General features: G+C 38.0%; 2 protein-coding genes across 12 annotated transcripts; both read right to left on the bottom strand.

The window, feature by feature from the left end:
• Positions 1-1,710: 1,710 nt before the first annotated feature.
• Positions 1,711-17,196, bottom strand: LOC311289225 (uncharacterized protein). Of its 11 annotated transcripts, none has more exons than XM_084407059.1 (12): positions 16,834-17,196; positions 15,831-16,327; positions 14,784-15,134; positions 11,937-12,113; positions 11,615-11,842; positions 11,363-11,470; positions 6,599-7,540; positions 5,779-5,908; positions 5,578-5,661; positions 3,602-3,699; positions 3,436-3,514; positions 1,712-1,989 (listed from the first exon to the last, which is right to left on the bottom strand). In XM_084407059.1, the coding sequence occupies exons 1-12, from the start codon at positions 17,027-17,029 to the stop codon at positions 1,925-1,927; spliced, it is 2,955 nt and encodes a 984-aa protein (XP_084263185.1). In that variant the 5' UTR covers positions 17,030-17,196; the 3' UTR covers positions 1,712-1,924. The 11 variants fall into 11 exon arrangements, with proteins under 11 accessions (XP_084263178.1, XP_084263187.1, XP_084263185.1 ...); XM_084407058.1 differs by having other exon boundaries at positions 11,363-11,494; positions 16,834-17,185; XM_084407060.1 differs by having other exon boundaries at positions 1,717-2,527; positions 11,363-11,494; positions 16,834-17,185.
• Positions 17,197-18,844: 1,648 nt separating this feature from the next.
• LOC311288358 (uncharacterized protein) lies at positions 18,845-22,328 on the bottom strand. The gene is made up of 2 exons (XM_084405723.1): positions 21,991-22,328; positions 18,845-20,287 (listed from the first exon to the last, which is right to left on the bottom strand). Exons 1-2 carry the CDS (start codon positions 22,178-22,180, stop codon positions 19,461-19,463), a joined length of 1,017 nt encoding a protein of 338 aa, XP_084261849.1. The 5' UTR covers positions 22,181-22,328; the 3' UTR covers positions 18,845-19,460.
• Positions 22,329-23,218: the final 890 nt, after the last annotated feature.

Raw genomic sequence — 23,218 nt, 5'->3', positions numbered from 1 at the left:
GGCCAGGGCAACACATTGAACTCTTCATCATGTTCCTCCAACCATTCCTGAACAATGTGTGCATGCAGTGAGACAGGGTGCATCATCCTGCTGAAAGAGCCCACTTCCACCTGGGAGAACCACTTTTTGGATAAATGTTGTCTTAGAACAAAACAAAACCTGACATGGGTCAAGCGAAAGTATGGATACTGAGCAAAAAGTCAAAGTATCTAGCCAAACGAGTGAAAATAAAATCTGCTAAATGTGCTTAAATATACAAAAGTAAAAAGGTTTTTACAGAAAACAATATCATGAAACTAGCGATTTTTAAAACATCAGATTCAGCAGTAGCTGATTTTATAGTTGTTTATAGACTGCCATTACCTTTTAAAAGTTTGGGGTCAGTGCAGCATTAAAATATTTAATAACAATTGATCAAAAGTGATAGCAAAGACATGTATAAAATATAAACTGTATTCATCAATGTATTCTGGAAAAAAAAAAATGCATCACTGTTTCCACAAACCTATTACCATTGATGATATTAAATGTTTCTTGAAGACCAAGATGATTAGAATGATTTCTGAAGGACTTTGTGACACTGAAGTGGAGAACACAATATAACTGTTTCACTGTATTTTTGATCAAATAAATGCAGCCTCCGCGAGCATAAGAGACTTATTTTTTCAACATTAAAAACTCTTTATCAACCCCAAACTTTTGAACGGTAGTGTATAATAATGAACAATTAAACAATTTCTCAAAATATAATTCATTATGTCTAGTGTCTCAACTTTGGAATGAGACATTTATGAGCTTGTATTGTAAGCAAACCGTCATAAGTTGCATCAAGTCAAGTCAAGTATATTTGTATAGTGCTTTTCACAATACAGTTTGTATCAAAGCAGCTTCACAGTATTAAATTAAAATAATACAGCAAGGTTTGTTTCTAGTGGAATTTATTGATTGATAAAATCAAATTAAATATCCCCAAAATATCCCCAACTGAGCAAGCCAAAGGCAACAGTGGCAAGGAACCAAAAAACTCCATCAAGTGACCTAATGGTGTCCTAAAACTCCATCAGGTGACCCAATGGAGAAAAAAAAAAAAACCTTGGGAGAACCCAGGCTCAGTCGGGGGCCAGTTCTCCTCTGGCGTTTCTTAACTAGAGGCCGGATTGTAATTTGAACTGTAAGATTAAAAATATTATATGAATGCCTGGCTGAAGAGATGCGACTTTAATCTAGTTTTAAACTGGGAGAGCGAGTCTGAGCAACGAACACTATCAGGAAGACTATTCCAGAGTTTTGGGGCTAAATGTGAAAATGCTCTCCCTCCTTTGGTGGATCTGGATATCCTAGGTATGACCAAAAGCCTTGAATTTAGTGATCTTAAAGAGCGCGATGGATTATAGGGCGATAGAAGATCCGTTAAATAGACTGGAGCTAAGCCGTTTAGGGCTTTATAAGTCAGTAGCAATACCTTGTAATTAATACGGAACTTTATAGGTAACCAATGCAGTGATGATAAAATCTGTGTTATATGATCATATTTTCTTGATCTAGTAAGCACTCTAGCGGCGGCATTCTGGACTAACTGTAGCTTGTTTATTGAGGATGCAGGACAACCAGCTAATAAAGCATTTTTAGCTGTATGAGAGATGTATGCATCAGTATGAGAGATATGTTTCCCCACACACGCAACAAAACAAAACAAAACAATACACCCTTAGATTTCTCTAACCTTTGTTTTTATTCTCAATCTGGAGTTAGTTAATAAACATATGCTATGATCTGTACAATACAACAGGCTGAAATGAACCATTCCATAAAATTATTTAACATTTTCAGATTCAGGCAACATTGTAAAACATATTTACAACACAAATAAAACAAATATGTTGTAACTTTTAAAAAAGCAACACTAAGATGTAAACGATAACTTCTAGCAATCTGTCTCATAGTCTTTGTGTCCTGCTTCTTCCCAGTGGAACCCTCTCGCTTCTGTGTCTGAAACAAAAGCATATTCAGACAGGTAAAAGATTATAACCTTCAAACACTGAGCAAAATATACTTTGGGTTGCTGCAATTTTAGGCTTTTAAAGACCTTTTTAAGACCTGAAGATATAAAAAAATGAATACTGTACTCTAAGGGTCCGGATCTATATTTTCATGCATTTTGACAATAACGATAATTAGATGATATTTTGCTAAGTGTGTCTGGTTTAGGCCTGTCGTGGACAGCTGACTCTTGAAGATTTTAAAATCCATTAACTTTTCCCATTAAGGGGCCATATTTGCCCCCTTAAATTGCTTTCCAGGGGCATTTTTACCTTTGTAAAAGGCACATTTTATAACCTTATTAGAGGTTAATTTATTCAACAGCTAATTCATTCAAATGCATTCAAACGCTGATTCATTCAGGAACCAAGCAAGTGACTGTGTCTGTCTTAAGGCCGTGTGTCCACCAAAGTGTTTTTTCCCCCGAGGCTGTCATGAGGGCGGACTCAGGTCCCTTCTTCTGAACAGACTGGCACGCTGCCTCCTCCTGTGGGCACAGGAAAATCTCCACTCAATATGCCATTAAACCTGGAGCAGATATTCTATCCCGGAACGGACCGCCCCCAGGGGAATGGAGACGTCACCTCCTGACGGACAGCTAATCGGAAGTGGATCTCTTCGCGTCGGAAGAGAATACACACTGTCTGATATTCTTTTCGAAGGAAAAGGACGCATTGGCCCACAGGTGGCCTCTTTTGTGCCTCTATGCCTTCCCTCCGGTAGTTCTGCTCCCTCAGGTCATCAGCCGAATCAGGGTGGACATGCTCCCCCACAGCTAGGCATTTTCAGCTGGCTAAAACGCTTTGGTGGACACTCTGCCTAATGACTAAGTCATTAAATCATTCATTCATTAATGAAGCACTGCTATCTATTGTCCCACAACGGTTCAGCTGTGGTTTCATTTGGAATTTTCCGTTAGAATTAATCAATATAAGGCAAGAACTGGGGGCAAAAATGACCCCACATACCCTGAGTTTTGGAGGCATTCTAACTGCATAACAATAGGCTACATCACAGAGTGAATAATACATGCACTCCTAATGCATATTTTTGTTAGTTTTTTGCAAAGTGAGTGACATATTAGATAAAGTCAGCATATCGTTAAAACTCAAAACACCTTGTTTTACAGACTATTTTACACACCCTCCCACACGCACCTCTGGTGAGGAGTGCAAAATGTCACAAACGTAAACAAGACAACGTAACAATGTTGATTTGCGACTAAGCCTAAACGGCTATATTTTTCAATCGTATTTAAGACAATCTCAAAATTTAATGTCTGGCAGAAAAAAAATACAGATTCAAACGTATTTTTTTAATGACCCAGAGGAACCCTGTTATGCTTGGGACTTTTGATGCTCTTTATGCATGTTTCATGACAAGCAGAAACTTTACCTTGCTTTGTGGCCGTAACCTTTCCCTCAGTGTCATCATTAACAGCATCTGGTAAATCCTTTGGACTCTTTGCTGATGGCTGTCAATAAAAAAAAAAAAAATTCATTCTGTTCTCTAATAAGAATAAAGATCTATTTAAGACAAAAAGAATAATAAATCACTTTACCTCCAGGCTAGCTTCATCCTTCACCGACGTCTCTCCACCTTGGATTCTTCTCTTTGGCCTTTTCAGTTTTTGCTGGTCTGTGCTAGTTAACGTTTCCCCTTGAAGACAAAAAAACAAAACAAAAAACATGCAAATTTCTCATTTTGATGAATTACATAAAACCAGGTTTCTGCAGGTTTTATGAAGGCAAATAATATGCAAGGAATAATTTGAAGGGAACACAATATATCAATATGTTCTCTAAATATAAATTCATAGGGAGAAACAATGGCCCTCATTTATGAAACGAACGCATGACAAACAACTGGCCGCACAGTCATTTTCACGCAAAACGGTGGCTACGATCAAAACTTTTTTGAGTTAGCGTGAACTTGCGTACATAATAGTAATGGCGGAGAACCGTTATGAGAGCATTTTGACCGGAATGAAAACATTTGAAGCCAGTAAGCTACATGTTCATCATTTAAAAATGTGTTGCCAATGGTAAAATATTCTATTGACAGCGTGTCATTTAGCTTATCCATAACATTAATAAAGTATTTATTTTATTAAATTGATCAATTATGAGGCTAATGGGTGTTTGTGTAAGATCAATTTCTCTTTCATGAGATTACTCATGAACATTGGCCATGTTACATTTCTCCATGTTGTAAACTCTAGGGACGAGGCTTCTAAAATGTGAATTTATATGGGTGTGATATTTAAATAATGATTGTTTTCAGCCGCCACATTTATCAATGTCCGATCATTCGTAGGATGGGATTGGTGGTATACGAATGTTTCATGAATCACACATGAACCCTGTCACGAGATGATTTCTGCTCTCGGAACTGCGCTTGTTTCTACGTTAGATTGATAAATGAGGCCCAATGAGTTGTATTATTCATTTTACAAAAGTAATAGCTTCAATCACTCTGCTCCCAACCACTAGAACATAGAAATAACTTTCACTGTGCCTTCTGATCACACAGCAAAAAAAGTGATGTTGTTCCTTAGTGTTTTTGTCTTGTTTTTAGTGCAAATGTCTAAAGATTCTTAAATTAAGTGAGTTTGATTGAAACAAGAACAACATCTGCCAATGGACAAAGTGAAGTTCTCATTACTCATTGACAGATATTTGTTCTTGTTTTGTTTAACTGTACATTTTACATTTGCATCTCAAGTAAATGTATCTTGATTTAAAGATGTTTAGAAGTTTGTATTTGAAAACAGGACAAAAATACGGTGAAAGACATTCATTTTTTTGCAATTCATGCAACATTTAAAGCCATAACTTCATGAATTTAAAGCCTGGGACACACCAAGCCGACTTCAAAGAACTAGCGACGGAAACCGACGGTGTGTCGCCTTGCGTCGGCTGCATCTGGACCAAAAAGCTGCACATGAACACAGCAGAGTACAGCCAACTGCAAACTAGCATGTGAGTTCTCCGTGTAAGAAATTAACTGTCTTATATCAGCAGGTATCAGTAGTCTATATTCATCATTCAAACTGAGAAACAGAAACAAGGATATACGAGATATACGAAACGAAAAACAAAGCAACAATTGCTTACCATTTTGAATATCAGCTATGTTGATAGTTTTCTTTATTTTAAGCAGCTCATGTTTTTATGAAAATATTCACGTTTCCACTCTAACCGATGCCGATTGAACAAGCTGAATCGTGCAAACTGGCTTCATTTGTTATGTCAATCAAATTCAGTTCTTTATTATTAGCAAATCTAAGTTTGTAACTACACGCCGATGTGTGGAGCACACCTCAAAAACTAGCCCGACAGACGCTCACCGATGGCCCGACGTTGGTCGACAACCGACCGTCGGCTTGGTGCGTCCCGGCCTTAGGACTTTCTGCTCTGATTTAAGTCCTTTTTAAAGGCCTTGACTTGTGTTAGGGTGAATTAAGACTTCTTTTCGGAAACCCTGATAAAAGTGAAATAAAAATTTAGCAACTATCAAAACAACTAATAAATTCACCATGGTATGCAAATGTGTGCTTTAAAAGGCGATACTTCTGGATGAATCCCATATTGCAGTGATGACACCAGAATGGCCTCTCACCTGTATGAAAATTAAAAAACAGAGGCATGAGAATGACCCTGATTCTTGTCTGTGACTAGCTTGCTTTGGAGTTGCAATATTATAATATGCGTGTTAAAAAGGGTTATGCACACTGACCTGTGTGAGTGTATTCATGTCTGCGCAGCGTGTAGGAGGTGCAGAAAGTTGCCCTACAGTGCTGGCAGACATGTATTTTTGAATTGGGCGTCTCTCCTTCACCCAGCAAGTCATAATCCATGATCAGTGACTATACAATCAAAAGGAAAAAACAGAAAACCACAGCTTAACCTTTGTTCATCAAAAGTACTGTTATAGACATTTCATTCACCATACATTAACATTCAGACAAGAGGAAGAAGATTTCAGAATATGCACTTTGACGTTTGCTGTAGTTTGACATTTTCCAACTTTTTACATGCCTAGGATGTATAATAACCATTTACATGCGTCTGCGTTGTAAGAATATACGGGGAGACTTCGGATAAACGCTGACCCGTTAGCTAACGTTTGTTCATTGAAATTAGATGGCACAGTGGCTTCATTTGTTATGTCAATCAAAGTCAGTTCTTAATTATTAGCAAATCTAAGTTTGTAACTATATCGTGAATGGCATCTCAACTAGCACTGGGGTAGAATGTGTCCGAGTGGACACGAATTGTCTATGCTGGGCGTAGTTGCGCCTGGCCGTAGTTTTAGTTGGTGCAACAGGTGTAAATATTTATCGGAAGGCTGGACGCATTCAACTTGCACCCAACTTTTTTATGTCCAGCTGGTGCAACCAGCCCATGGAATTTTTTTACACACCAGTATAAAAAAAAAAAAAAAAAGTATGTAAATATGACCAACTGATTTAAAATATCCTTCAATGTAAAGAATCTAATAATAGGGAGTCCTGAAGAACAAAACTCAGAATGCCACATTTAACGATGATATTTACCTCATTTTGGACACGTGAGCGCCTCTTCCTCTTCCTTCGTGTTCCATAGGTTTGAGTTTTCACGCTGTCATTGGACACAGTTTGGTTGCAGTGAGGTGGACTGAAGTCATCACACGGATTTCTGAGAACGTCATTTTCTGTCATCGTCCTTTCTTGAGCAACATCATATATTGGGATACTTATTTCTTCATTCTTGCAGTCTGTCGATTCTCGACCAGGGCTTGGAGTTGAAAAATTATCCGACTTAAAATCATAGCTGACTTCATATTCATGAGAACGTTTGAATTGTAATTTAGCACCCTCTGTCTGCCCATCATTTCTAACCTCCTTATTTGGACTTGAGACATCTGGTTGCCCAACACTGCATGTGACATCTTGACGGGAAGAACTTTCTCGTTCATTATACAAATTTAGCTGCTCTGATTCATAGGTGGTATTCAGGCAATAAAAACCTGATGGATCTAGATCAGCATCAATCTCTTCTGGACTCCATAGGGAAGTAAGAGTGGGAGTTGAAGGAATGGGCCCAGCATCGGGAGGAATTTCACCGCAGCTATCTTCAGCTCTGTCAACTGATTTGCCCTTGCACTGCTCTAAATGAGTAGCAAAAGACTTCTTGCTAAATAACCCTAAACAATAGATGCAATAAACACTATCATCAAATGAGCAGTCTGAAGCAAACATCCTAAATGGTTTTGAATCTTGTTTACTACTTTGAACAACATTAGTGCCGTGTAGAACATTTCCCTTAGTTTGAAGGAGGTTAAAGAGATGTTCCCTTTCTTGTGAGTTCCTGTCAAAGGTAAGAGCTTTTGCCACCTCTGGCTCATTAGGATGAACTGACTGAAGATGATCCATCATTCTATAGTGTGGCTGCTTGCAGTAACAGCAGTGATGTATCTTCAGTAAGTCATCCGTGGAACTGCTTTGGCATTCAGGACCCTGTTGTTGCAAAGAAGCTCTAATTAATAAAAGCATTAAAAGAGCATAAGAAATTCAATTAATTAAATCAGTCAAAATGCTTTGCATGGTCAGTTTTTGCATATTAGCACTCAAGAGCTGCACTTTTTTTACACCTAAAATAGCAACAAAAACTTGCATTGCAAAATCAAAACAAAACACTATTCAATAAAAAAAAAAAAAAGCAAACAACCTGAGAATGAGAACTTGGACAACTTTTCTTTGACTTCTTTTAGACGGCTGATCTGGGAGTCTTGTTTGATGGCTGATCTGGTAGTCTTCCTTGTTGTACTAAATGAAGATTCCAAATGAGGATAATTATTTCAACACACTGGCAAGGATCTAGAACAGGTGGACTTAAGGATTGTGCATCAATGTCATTTTGAGCTGTGCTGCTGTTAGAGACAAGAGGCACCTCCACTTTTGGATAATTGGTTTTTGAGGCAGGATACTGGCTAGAGTCAAGATTGGGAGGGCTTGAGGGTTCCGGATCGCAAATCTTCTGAGCTGGGCTGTTACTAGAACTGGGGGACTTGCGTCTAGAGTATGGTTGTCCTTTGCTTCACATTTCCAAGGGTTTGATATTAGATAAAAGGAGCATTAGTAGGCTCTAAAAGTCTGGAGACGCTGATCACGTCTGAAGCTGGATTTCAACAGCTTCCTGGGTTTTGCAGGAGGCGGCTGGGTTCCTGTTGTGCTTAAACATCAGAGCATGTTCCCGAAATTAGTTCCATCGATTTTGCCAATTCTGGCAAAAAATGCAGTGAACAACATCTGCATTGCAATCCATTTTAGAGTCTCTAGGTTGCTTGATTTTCTGCAACTGTGAAACTATTCAATAACTCGTTCCTTTTTTTACAGTCTTTGTCAACACACAGGTTCTCTTGTGTGATCACACTTTAAGTGCAGTTCTATCTTTCTACATGCCTTCCATTAGATTGACAAAATAGTGCTTACTTTTTTTGTGCAGTCTTGTTACTGTCAGATCTGACAGGTTGTAAAAGAGTTTGAGAGCACTACAAATTCTTCAGAACTTTTTATTCACAAATAACTAACATTTTGTACAGAGGGTTCATTCTTCCCTGAGATGTCAGTTGAAGCATCCAGAACAGATTCTGACATCTGACATTAAGAAACTTTTTTAAGAAAACAGTATATAATTAATTATAATTCAGATTTCTCTGTTCATGTATTTACATATCGCTTTAAATTTCCACAGATTGATTAACAACAGATTTACTTTTGAGTCCGTGTTGTACTTTTTAATCTGCTATTACTGCATACCTGGTTGCTCACACAGTTTCTTATTTTTTGTCTCATCGCCACTGACAATCTCCATCTCTAGCAGTTTCTTGTCATCGTTGACTTCTGATTTCGATGCATGACCAGCAAATGCCATATTAGATGTTTGACATGACTTATTCTCCATTGAACTCATGAGGTTGTCCTCTGTTTGTCTGATGGTAATAGAAGCCATCTGGTCTCTGGTGAGTGGGTCAGTTGAGATATTCTGATCATTTCTTTCACTTGTTACAACCTCAATATCAGTATGTTTTGAGGCACTGTCAATAGATTTGTCATGCGCACAAGTGGACTCATCAGTATTGATGGATTCAATTGCATCTGGAGCTGGACAAATGAAGTCGCTGGAAGGATTTTCACCAGGATTGCTGCCCACATCTGACTGTTCATTTTGAACGCTAGGCACTGAGGCAATTTTCTTTTCATCTAAACCTCTGGAAGAATTCAGCACATCTTCATCGACATTTTCTTCACCATCTGAGACGACAACACAAACTGATTCCGAGTCAGTTTTCTTCTGCATGTCACCAGAACTAGTTTTCTTGAACAAAGACCTTAAATCGCTAGTCTGTGGCATTACAGTTAATGTCATAGTAGAAATGTTATTACAGTCACACTTGGAATCACACTTCATTCTTCCACATTCAGCTTGAGCATGTTCGGCAGAAGTTCTTGCTTTTGTCTGCTCTGGTTCATCATCAATTATGATCAGCGGCAGCTGGTTTATGGCTGTTTTCTCGGTAACACCAGAAAAATAACAGTCATCGTCCTCTTCTTGTTGACACTCTGTGTTTTGTTTTGTTTTCTCAGAGGATTCAACGGCCGGTGGGCCCCCAATGTTATCAAGCTCTACTTCTGATTGAGAATCATGCTGTGGAGATGCAACCTCTTTAGGAACTTCCCTGTGCTTGAATTTAGTCATAATTGGTTCTAGAACAATCCTTGGCTGTAAATTGAATTGGCTCAAGATATCTCTGAATAGTTCAGGTTTGGTTCTTTGATTGTTCTTATTGCAGGTGGTAGGCTTCTTAATAGCTGTCTGAGGTAGAAGGCCGAGGCTGCCAGTACGGTCCTCCATTCCAGTGGTCTCAGTGCTGCTTGCGAGAGCTCCAGACACTGCACGTGTCGTACTGCTGCTCAGATGTGCAGATTCGTCCTCGTTCCCTGTTTCTTCACCCACGGATTCTTCAGACTTGTCACTGTTGTTCTCCGGAGTCTGTATTGAGGGAAATCGACAATCAACCAATTTCATAATGACTTGAACAACAGCTCTTTGGGTCAACATGACCTAGGATTCATTGCACAAATAATTCCTCTTTTTCCTTGAAGAAATAAAACTGGAAGAATCAATCGGTCAAAATGAATATCGCATAGTCTCTCCTACCTCCTGATTATGGAATTTAGGGAGTTGGCCCCTTTTCAAGTCTCCATAAAAACGTTTCTTGCGCTGCCGATATGAGTATGGTTTCTCGCCACAATGAATCTGCATATGCATCAAAAGCCGCATTTCCCAAGCAAAAACTTTGCCACAAAATGGGCAGGGTAGTGGCCCTTGACCTCTGGTTTTGTCTTTCCGTAACTCTTTGTTTGGGGATCCTTGAGGTTTCTGCTGAAGGGGTACGAAAAAAAAAAAAAAAAAAATATTTAATACATATTTGTGCAGGGGCTAATCTATGTAATGAGTGCCTTCACCAAAAAATATTTCTAAAATAGGAAAATAAGTAAAAGTTCCTTCAAAAAGACATTATTAGCCTTGAAGGTGCTTATTAGGTTCCTGAATTTTCTGATTGTCTTCTGGTTGATTTAAAGTCATTTAAAACTATGAAAATGTAAAGACGGATGTGGATCATTCTTCAGGTTTTTGTAAGACACATACCGTATTTGGGTTGAGGTTACTTGTTGACGTCTTATCATCAAGCCTCTCTTTCTTCTCCTCCTCCCCCAATCTCATTCCTGCTTGTTCCATAAGCTTTTTTTCCCCTAGATATTGCTCTCTTTTCCTTTTCTTTTCATCCTGCAACCTACGTCCCTGGTGTGTCCTTGAGTGCTTCTTTAACCTCTTTTCCAGAACAAACTCTTTGCCACATACTTTGCACGGAAACATCCTCTTCGGTTTTGTAGCACTTGATGTTTCTCCGTCAGAGTCTGAAGCGTCTTTATTTGATTGCTCAGGAGCGCACTTAGATTCATCTGTGCCCCTTTTAGGAAGATCTGCACTTTGTTCTGCCTCATCTGTAGTGATTTGCGGTACATCAACAACCAGGTTAGATTCCTCACTTGATGGACTTTGTTTATCGTTGACCTTTTTTGATTCTTCATTTTTTTTTTTCAACTCCTTAGTGACTTCCTGTGTCTCAGTTGGGCGCTTGCGCAATTTCTTTTCAATCAATAAAAAAGGAGTCTGGGTTATTATACAAAAAAAAAGCTAAAAAAATTATCAGTGTCTCAGCAAGTATTCAGTAACATTTTCATATTCAATTACAAATCTAAAAAAAAACCAACCTGGTGGTAACCAGCAACAACCAGATAGGACTCATCACTTGATTGACTTGGTTTTGCGTTGACCTTTGATGATTCTTTATTCTTTTTTTTCGACTCCTTAGTGACTCCCTGTTTTACAGTTGTGCCATTATGCTTTTCGATCAGTACAAAGGAGTTTGGGTTATTATGTAGAAATAAAAGCTAAACAATTATCAGTGTCTTAAAAAGTATATAGTAACATCTACCTATTTAATTACAAATCTGAAAACCAACCTGGTAGTAAGGCTGTTGTGATTTTGTCAGGTTACTGTCAAGGAAGATTCCAAACGGACGACGCCTCCTCTTTATATTCCAGTGTTGAGAGCGAATGTGCGGCTTCAGCCATCCTTCACGGATAAACACTTTATCACAATGTGGGCAGGCGAACGTTTTCTTTAGCTCTGGCAAATTCTGTACTTCCGTAGTTTTAGGTACTGCCTCCGTATTTTCTTCTTTAGATGGCTAAGAGAAATACAAAAATCAAAAATTAATAGGAAAACATGAATTGAAATGATCACATATCCAGATCAAAATGATGCATTGTGTAAGCAGGTACCTCACTCTGGATTGGCATCTTAAGAGTTTTGCGTAATAAAGCCCTTTCAGCCTTATGGGACTTCATGTGGAAACGCAACCTGCTTGCCAAAGCGAAGACTTTGTCACACTTTGGACAATGGAGCTCACTTTTGCCAATAACTTTGGCCTTCTTCACTGCATCATTTTTTCTTTGCTTCTGAAAGAAATGCAAGTCCAATTAACAATGAGAGAAGCAAGGAAAGACATATGCAATGAGCTCCAAGTGTAATAAGCCCTGGATGTGAAAGTGAATGAATAATGTCTGTATGTTTTACAGAAGTCATACAAAGTCACAGCATATTTATACACGGTCTTTAACAGTGAACTTGAAAGCATCATGCACTGACACCGACACCAACACCAAAATGTCATAGCATTTCAATGAAAAATATGTTAGTGTTGTAAACCGCCAAACCACCCACAGAAATGACTCAAACGACTGAAAAACTATTTATTTCAAACTAATTTTATTAAAACCACTGCATTTCAACTGCACTGTTTATATACACAAATGGTACATGATAAAAAAAAAGGTTGTGATTTTCTTTTTTGTATATACAGGTAAAAAAAAGTTTTTTTATTTTTATTATATACATATTTACACATTTCCATTTGATGGTTCTTCTGGTATCAAGACCTTCATTATCTCACTTTTTACTTCTGCAACATGTTCTTCTGGCTCAAAATGCTCCAATTTAATCTGAGTTGTATTGATCAGCATATTGACCGGTCGGCTGAACCCTTTCGCCTCTAAATAGGCTTGTCGGTGGTTTATTCTAAGATGAGACCACAAATTAGAGGTGTTCTTCTGAGACGCCTTGCTGGACCCCTGGCTAACTCTGGCTGCACACTGATGGCAGAAGACTTCACCATATGCATCTTTTGAGAAGTAGTCCCAAACTTTGCTAAAACAGCGTTGTGGTGCACATGCCACCTGTGAATCAATGAGAAAAACATGCATAAGCTTTGCGTTACACTTTAGCTGTGATACTTGTTTGCATTAAATATATTATAAACATACTGAATGCCTTCAGTTGTAGAAATGGCTTTAATGACTTAAATGCAGGGGTTAAAGCAGACCTACAAAATGAAAATTATCCAAACATTTAATAATAATAATAATAATAATAATTGACTTGATAGTAACAACAAGAATTTAATAATAAAATTATCCAACAGTATGTTCTTCAGCTCACTGGTAATACTACAGTAGTCAACATTTGAAGTGGATCAAAAAAAGTTAATCAAAGTTGTCCTAAGACAACAGGTATTGTTCAAAATTCATGTATAACTTTGATGAAAGGTTCTGATCCACTTCAAATGTTGACTACAGTAGTTTTAATGCTTTATAGCCAGGGTATTCAACCAGGGGTCCCTCAGGATACACCACTGAATTATTATTTTTTTTATATTCCATAAACTATTTTCTCATAAATGGTCTTTTAAGCACTGCATGATTTAAAAATCTGCCAATGATAAACAGCAGTTGAATAAAATGCTATATATTACAACTATAATCAATAGTGCTTGATCCATCTTATCGCTAAAATCTACTGCCATAACCAGTCAATGTTTTCAGATAAATGTAACTAATGTTATACTTTTAGTCCCTGTTTATTTCTCTAGAGTGCAAATGTCAGATTGCCTTGTATTGATAAACATCCCTCAGCATTTCCTTCTTTTCATGTAGTAGATGACTAGCAATGTAGTACTATCAGCTGATAAAATTGGTACAGTTACAGTACATTTTCCTTGTTCTTCAATTCAGCTTTTGATAAACCCATAATCCACTCTTAAAGCTTGCCTTGTTCCATAAAATACACTGTCTGGCAGAAAAATGAACATGATTACTTAGCTATAGCTGATATGATTGTTATGCACAAAAGGCTGCAATCAGTTTGATCCCAAATCAAATAACCTGAACTGCGTGTGTTTCGAGCAACACACCAGCTCTTGTTTTCATAACTTTCAATTCTGACCTCAAACTCACCGTTTAAACTGCATCCGCTTCAGTAGTTGCTTTCTTGTTCTCTTCGTAGATTGGCTGTAGCTGTACAAACGTGTTCAGTTCATCCTAAGATAAGTGCTTACTATCTTAGAATTCATTGAACTACTATGGAGGGGTCATTTTTCATACACTTTGGTGCCAATTAGTTCACGATAAAACTGATGAACTTCTCACTTATAAAAGGCAAAAACGTATATATTGGCCAGAGCCAGACCAATGAATCGCCTACTATTTGCTTATTTTGAGATAACATGTATCGGCCAGTAACCATTAAGTGCTTATCCCCCACAAATTGTACTGACTGCTTTGTGTAAATGGATAGTAAATAAAGTCTATTTAAAGAAAGTTTACAATTGTTTTGTGAATTTTGAGTAAATGTTTCTCATTTCATCAAGTTCTTGGACATTTGTTATCATTGAATATCAGCCAACCTACTTTCTAGGTATCAGCATCGGCCATTAAAAAACCCATCTTGGTCAACCAGTACTTCAAAATGTGTGGTGTGAGATCTCTAGCTGTGCCCGGTTTATAAAAAAATTTTTGCCTCGTATTGTATCAAATAACATTATACATTTTACAGCAGTTTTAGATTTCAGTGATCAGTCACACAATGTTTACAAAGCCCAGATCTGTCCCACACATCACCCCAAATATTCAGAATAGTGGTTGATGATAGCTTTTTCAATGACTGATTTATTTTCCTCTATTTCTTTACATCCTTGATAGGGCTTATGTGTGAAGGAAAGAAAAAAAAAAAAAATCCATGTACTCATCTCTACAAACACTATTTCTTACGCTTGAGAACATGAAGTGCAATACCTTGGGTGGTTTCATCTTCACATCCATCATCTCATCGGGAAGGTTTACAAGAGCTTTGCCCGTGTGGGTCTTCATGTGCATGGCTAACTGACAGGGCCGAGCGAACACCCGATCAGGGCAGTGAGGGCAATGACACCGCATCTGGTTTGCTCCACCATTTTTCTTGCTTCGATGATGCACAGGGGTAGTAGTTCTGTTTTCTGGTTCATTATCACTGCTGTGGTCGCTCTCAGTAGACTCAGGCTCTTCTTCTTGGTCGGGTGCAGTAACTGCTAGCCGTTTGGGTGATGCGCTACTCCTGTTGGTGTGCTCAGAGCAATCCGACAGATCATCCACTATTCCTCTTGATAGCTGTGCGTGAGAGAAACACAACACTAACATTAAGCATGCATTAATTAGCCCTCCCATATTGTAGTGTTTTTTTCATGGTATATGACTAATCTACCATATTAGTACCTCTTCAATTTACAATTAAAAGAACTTTATTTTTTAGTTTTCTGTATATTAAGATATTTTAAAATTCTATATTAAAAACTGATATTACAATTGCATACTATTTTGTCCAAAGGAGTTAAAAATAAAACACTAAAAACTCAAATGAACTAAATGATTTAGGCATCACCACAACACAGTATCATTAATTTTTGTATTTGCTAAAATTAAATTTAACATGTGTTATTAAATTAGTTTTTTTTTTAATGTACCGGTAAGCATTAGAAGAAGAGGTAATCTACAGTAAAATGTAAATATTGGGGACATGAGCATGTACAATTAAATATACAATGTCAGCTCATATGGATAATAATAAAATGCTTATAATATCGGCTAACCAATATGGTCCTGTTACATTGTGCCCTTACCCTAGTGAATTTTAAATGGCATTTGCAAGATATTTTACTACTTAAAACGACATATTTCAAAGTGAATAAATATGTTCAATGTGAAAAATGAAGCAGAATAACAGAACGCTTCTGCTTCCCAATAAGACAAAAAATGAAAAGGGGTAAATTCTGTCATGTTGACTTCAATTACCGTGCTGATGTTTACCTGAGAAAGGGCTTGCTGTTTCTTCTTTTTCTTATTGTCACCGTAGAAGAACGCCTTGCGCCGGCGGTACTTGTACGGCCTCTCAGTGGAATGGATCCGCATATGAATCAGCAGCCTCTGTTCCTTTCCAAAGACTTTACCACAGTCTGGACAGGCGAAGGACATCCTCTGCCTTCTGTTGTACCCTCTCCAGTGCATGACCCTGGTGGTACCCGAAGTTGGATCAAAGTCCAGAGGGGCCATGTAACTTTGGGCAGAGTCCCAGGTCATACCGTCAGCCAGGCCATAGGAAACACCAGTGCTTGTCCCAGCAACGTCAGATCCCTGATCAGCGCTTTGAGGTAATGTAGTGGCGCTGTAGAGGGGGTGATCAGCAGTCTCAGTTTTGACTACAAGAGGTCCCGACTCTTGTCCACATCCAAAGTTGACAGCACACTCATCTTGTGGGGATGGATTGGACTCGTCTGGGATGGAAAGGGTAATGGGTTCTGATGGGCCTGAGAATTTAAAGAAACCAAACAGCAACCATTTGATGAGATCAAGTGCGACTTCTGTTTTCAACCCAAGAAACTAAGTAGCTGTAGGTGAATTGTGCAGATGTAACCCAAAAGGAAATGCTAAATATATTTAGTTTTTGACTGGAGATGTTTTTTTCCAGTGGACTCTAGAGGGGGGTGTCTCTTTTTTGCGCGCCCCCTCTACGTTTTGGAGAGAAAACACAACAGGCATACAAAACACACATCTGTGTTTACTTCGGCCTAATGCAGCTGCGAGCAATCATTATGGATCAGATGGGAAATATTTACACTTCCTGTATAATGATCATGCATTGCTGTGGAATACTAGAAGCTGAATGCACGCAGATGATCTCACCGAAGAGCACAAAACTGTGTAGCAACTAGCAACCAGCAACCATAGCCTACATGTCTCCGCCCCCAAAGTTTTCATCACATATTGCTATCGTATTTCGTTAAAAACTACATTAATCCCGGTGTCGTCCTACCTGGCCAGTCCGCTTGATTAACGTTAGCCCCCTCCATCCATCGGAGCCTCCGTCTCAGAATCTCGTTTTCTTTCCGAGCCCGGATCGTCTCTTCCTCGTACTCCAGCACCGTCCCGCCGACCATCTCCATGATCTGCTCCACCGCGGCCATCAGACGCTCGTTCAGCGCGCGGTGCAGAAGCTGCAGTTTCGTCATTGTGGCTGTTTTATCTTTGCAATTCAGCAGCAAAGAGAAACCACCAAACCGGCTAACTATCCCCGTTGCATGAACGCAGTTTGCCTTTCGCCTCCTAATCGCAAAGAAAAAAAGGCAGCCGGAAACAACTGACTGCCACCTACCGCACAGGAGAAATGCTACCGTTCGGCTGCAGAGCAAAAAGTCGTTATGCAAATGATTAGTGGGAGGGGCGCAAACCTGGCCGAATGGAAGTCAAAACAAAATGTAATTTAAACGTTGTTCTTTTTTACATACAAGAATAAGCACGGCTTTCAAACATTTAAAGTGTGTATGTCAGGTTACATTTCTTTAAATTTAGTACTGACATAAGTTGTCTGTGGCCAAACTGGGTCAACAAGTCAAGTTGGGTGGAGGCAGTGGAGGTCAGGTAACTACAGCCAGGAGGTTTCAAACTGGGGCCTCAGGGGGGTGCTAGGGGCTCCACGAAAGTGTTCAGAGAGAAATGTTGTAAATAATAATAATAATGAGATAATATGGCTCTTTAGTCTATATTTTATGTTTCTCTTCAGGTTTATACCATAGACTGTAAAAAAAAAAAAAACATGGTTTATACATCTATGGTGGGTAAATACAATTATACAATTTCACCTTAATAGAAAGTAAGAATGAAAATAATTTTTTCAGATTGAATATACATATTTCTAGCATTATTTTTTACTACCTAAATGTATATATATATAGTTAAGAAATGGGTCCCTCGCAAAGCAAATATCACATTTCGCTCCATGGCATCAAAAAGTTTGAAAGCCTCTAATCAACACTACAGGTCTATTGCAGTTATTTTTCCATTGCGATTAGCTTTGGGCGGTGCTGAAAAGTCATTGTGTATTTTTCTTTCTTTGTCTTTTTTTATGAATCTACATTTTACCAAAAAAAAAAAAAAAAAAAACTTTTGTTTAAAAGTATTTTAATTGAGCTAGCTGTGTTGGTGATGCTACTGCGACTGCGTGAGATGAACCTCCACAGATTATCTTCACAATTAATAAAATAAAATAAAAATCCATATTCTTTTGAGAATATTCCTTAAAATGAGTAGAGAGAGAGAGCCTTAGTGGGGTCACATCATCACAGGGCCCAACCCAAGACAAATGTACCCAGGTTTTCACTCCCGATACAAAAATGAACCATCATGGGATTATCGTTGCTGCTTTAAACCTGAGGTAACTTGGTATTAGTCACTACTGCAGTCAAAATATTTTTTACACAAATATTCTGAAAGCTTCTTGCACCACTTGAAGAACATTAATTTAATACAGTTTTACAGTAGTGACAATTACTCTAGTAACTATGGTTACTAACTACATGGTTAACTGTTTACATGAAATTTACATTGGTGGACCATTTACATAAATTATTTAATTTGTGCAAAATTATGGAAGATAAGCTCATTGAGCCTGGGAGAAATCTGGGGTATAGCCTACTACACGGGGACAGAAAGACAGGACAATGAAAGATGAATTGAAGAAACAGTACAAATAGAGTACCAATAAAAACTGAAGACACTAACATACAAAGAAAAAACAAGGCTAAATGCAGTAGCTAGACGATTATAGGCCATTTATGACATAATTACGGCATAATTTATAATCATTATAAATGCATTTCTTGCAGTGTTGTGGTGATTCAGTGCTTGAACTGACATGTTTAAATAAAACAATATGTGCTAAATGACATGTAAAATATTTCCAAGATAAGGCATCATTAACTGCATCCCTAGTTATACAGTATCCTCACATTAACATGTTCCTCAGATACAATAACTGAGATGTCAAATTACATTTCATCTAGTTTATTCAAGTGTTTGACAGTCATGATCTTCTCAAATTACATGATTTTCTTCTGACAATTTTGCAGCTTAAGTCAAAGTTTCTGTTCAGTCTACCACATGGATTCATTTCCTAATATTATTTAAAATATTCATAATATAATTTAAAAATCGTGATGTGTAGATGCACAGCTTAGGCCTGGAAAAATAATGGAAATGAATAAAATATTAAAATTAATTCCTTTCTAGTGAATATACATTTTTATAGTTATGCACTGCCTAAAAATATTTCAGGCTAGATACTGCTCTCTGTGGAGTATTTATAATAGTCAACATCAGTCTGGAAGTATGGTAACTCATGGTACTCTGTACAAAACACAAAGTGGTCTTCCCTCAAAGGGGAAAAGCGAAGCCATTCTTAGAGCGTTTCTTGGCTTACTGGAGACATTTGTGCACACATATTAACTGGAAAGGTCATAAAAACGTTAGTCAAACAGCATATCGGCCTTCTGTATTTTTTATGTAACATGGAAGCTTCTAACGTCCTTAAAATAATAAATATCCCAATATATCTGTCACAATGCGGTGTTCTTTCTCGAGGATCTGTCAACAACGATGCACTCGTCACTCGGCGGACAGCTGTTGGTCGTCTTCTAGCGTATGCGCTGCTGGTTCTTCATTGAATCTCTGGCACGTGCGCTCATGTCTCCTCATGTTCCCGCTCTGGCTGAAGGTCTTTGAGCACCAGTTGCAGCGGTAAGGCCGTTCTCCGGTGTGTGTGCGCATATGCATCCGAAGGTAGTCGAACTTGGAGAAGTTTCTGCCGCACCAGTGACAGATGAAGGATCTATCGTGTAATTTCTTGTGGAGCTGCAGCTTTGCAAAGTCCTTCAACTGCCTTCCACATTTATTACACTTATATGGCCCTTCATGATCCTGATCTTTCGCTGATGCCCTCCTAGGTTTGGTGAATCGCGTGCGAAGGCGATCCTTTCGCTGCAGTCTCCTCAACGTGGTTGAAGTGTCACTGGCTGTTCTCAGCTGGTGAGCGGGCTCTGAGTCTTGACACGGACCGGCATGGGCAGGGGTAGTAGTGACTGAAGATGTTATTGTGATGATGGTGTCCTCGGGCTCAATCTTAATCCTCGGTGTTGAAACAGAGGGCAAAGTCACATCCCACGTCTCATCCGTACTCGAGCTGTCGAACTGAGGAAAGAGTCGTTGCTCACCTGCATTTTTTTGATGCGCCGACTCCCTGTCCTCTGCCTCTGTCTTACAGGATGAAACGGCATCTAGTATGCGTGGCTTCAGTTCACTAGGTGAATCTTGACTCTGGTCATCGGCCTCCGTTTGCTGATCCTCTAGGTCTTCTGATTCGATTGGAGACGTGTACCCACGTGATGGCAATTCTTTGGGTGAGGCTTCATCAGGAGAGACATAGTGGACTTGTCCTGTATGGTGAAAGCAAGAAAGGATGAAAAAACAGTCCTTACTTCAGTTATTAGTTGCAGTATTGGTCATTTTAAGAGAAGCTAGGGTCATTATTATATTCATGAAATGCATACAAACATAAGTATATCAGTTCTAAGCAACATGAGGATGTAGAGAGTGACCTTTTTGGGTGTGGAATTAAATATTTGTAATGGCTGAACGTTTTATTCAATTGAAACCTGTTTGACAGACTGCTTGGTGTCAAAGTTAAAAGCGCTACTGAGGAATTACATTTCACTAGGGGTGTAAAAATATATTGTGTCACAATATATCGCAATACAGAAATGCAACAATATGTATCGTGGATAGTGTGAGATGTATTGTGTATAGGTCACGCAAAATGAAAATTACTGTGCATGAAAAAAATTCACGTTTAAACTACTATATATAATGTTCAATATAATGGATAATAATGCAATGGGGGAATATTTGTGGGTCCTGATAATGCCAAATGTCTTATGTTAACAGTAAAAAGTGGCCAACATTATTTTAAATATATCTAGTCAGTGAAAGAATGCAGCAAATGAGTGTCTTATGCTTACCACAGCTGCCTTTATTTGATCAAAAATACAGTAAAAACAGTAATCGTGTTACATATTATTAATACAGTGTAAAATTATTGTTTTATATTGTAATATATTCTAAAATGTCATTTATTCCTGTGATATCAAAGCTGAATTTTCAGCATCATTACTCCAGTCTTCAGTGTCACAAGTTCCTTCAGAAATCATTCTAATATGATGATTTGATGCTCAAGAAAAATTTCTTATTGTTATCCATGTTGACAACAGTTGTGCTGCTCAACACTTTTGTCAGGATTTTTGATGAATAAAGTTGAAAAGAACAGCATTTATTTGAAATACATATTTTTTTTTGTAACAACAAACATCTTAATTGTCACTTTTACCTAATTTAATGTGTTTGTGCTGAATAAAAGTATGAATTTCTATAAAAACAATTTAATAACCCTGAATATTTGAAATGTAGTGTATATGTTCAGCAAATGTATGTTTGAATTCAGTTGTTTATACCTGTACAGTACATACCTGATTTGTGTGATTGTTACTCTATTCATTATTTATAAAAAATAAAAAATAAACACTCTCTTTTCCTCTCTCTCACCTCACTGGTCTTGTCGTATCTAGCAATCAAAATACAACATCATCATAATTAATCATTTTATTGTATGGATTGCAAATTCCTATATTTTTACCTGCATTGATACATTCACGTCCACAAACTGACATTAAATAACTGATAACTTAATAATACAAACAAACAAACAAACAAACAAACAAAAAAATCAGTAAAAAAGATCAATTAACATTGGACTGGTCAAGTTTTCATAACATCTTTCCTATATTTCCTCTCCGTGTGACCCTGCAGCTGTGGCCACTGTCACTCTCTCCTCCATCTTTCTCTTTTTATGAATATAAATGTGTTATTATCCTCAATGAATTGAATATCCATTCATCAGACTATGTTAGAATTATATTATTGTTGTATGATTGTAATTGCTGGATACGAGAAGGGCTGCCAGTGAGGTGACAGAAACTTAGTGGTAAATAAATGACGTCTACGCTTCTGTGTCAGTCAGTTTCACTATTAAAATGCCGTTGACGGGAAAATGCACCCAGCCTGGGTTGTTTAAGAGTGAATTTACCGTTTAAAAGCGCCTGATTCCTCCTCAGCACATCACTCAGCTGTTGTTTCAGCTTCGCGTTTTCTGATCGTGTTTGGGCTGCTTCCTTTTGATAGTCATTCACCGTCGCTTCCACCTCCACCCAAATCTCACGAATGACAATTGACATTCGCTTCATCAGGTTAGAGTGTAACTTATCTAGTCTTGACATTTTACCGAAGTATAAAAGAAAACAAATTCGATAAAACACTCGGATAAAAGCAACTCACTACACTTGCTTTTTCTTCTCTTGTTTTAGCTATATACGCTAACTCTAGATGTAAATTACTGCCACCTACTGTACTGTAGCATATTCACGAGTAGACATATTCACAGCCCTGGATAATATCAAATCTTCAAAGTATTTTTCAATACCAGGTTTATATATATATATATATATATATATATATATATATATATATATATCCTTTTTTTAAGGAAATATATGAGTGAAGATTATTATTGTAATTACTCAATTTATTGTTTTAAGATATTTGTATGTTTAGTGTCTGTCAGTGACCCTTATTTCATTCAGATGACTGGACATAATCTGAAAACACCTTCATCCATACACCGTTAGCAACAACTTTGAACCATTATAGGTACGGTTAGCTAATCATGTACTGCACTCCCTTTTTTTTTAGGGCCATGCGCCCCTTGGCCCCTATTGTTTTCCTAAAAGATTATTCTTTTCTTTTTTCCTTTTCAAACTCTCGAGCACTTTTAGGGGCCTAGTACAAGTTGACATTGGGGGGTCCTGGGGGGGCTCTGTGGCACACTCTTTTATGTGGTCATTTTTGAGGGGCTCCGTAGCGCACTCCTTTTCACATACAGTAACCAAAATTCACACGCTTATAGATCTCATAAAGCTGAAAAAATGTAGCACTCATAGTCAAACGCCAGCCCTACAGGAAGTCGGCTATTATGGGTTGTTTGAAAAACACATGTGCTGCATCCTGAATCAAATACTTCCCTACTATATAGTATATGAAAAACAGTACGCCAAAATACATCATTTGAAATTTGGAATTTGAAATACTTTTCCAAGGGGATTTATCATATCGCCACCAAACTCGGTCAACATGAAGCCAAAATATTGAGGATGCTAAATTGCGAGCGGATTTTTTATATCTCGAACGGTTTAGCCGTGGCGTTAAAATGGGAAACAGGAAGCGTGTTATAACTTCTACATACATTGACTAATTTTGAT

The sequence above is a fragment of the Rutilus rutilus genome, assembly GCF_951802725.1.
Source record: "Rutilus rutilus genome assembly, chromosome: 1".
NCBI lineage: Eukaryota > Metazoa > Chordata > Actinopteri > Cypriniformes > Leuciscidae > Rutilus > Rutilus rutilus.
Note: the sequence above shows the minus strand (reverse complement) of the source record. Positions and strands in the feature narration are given on the sequence as shown.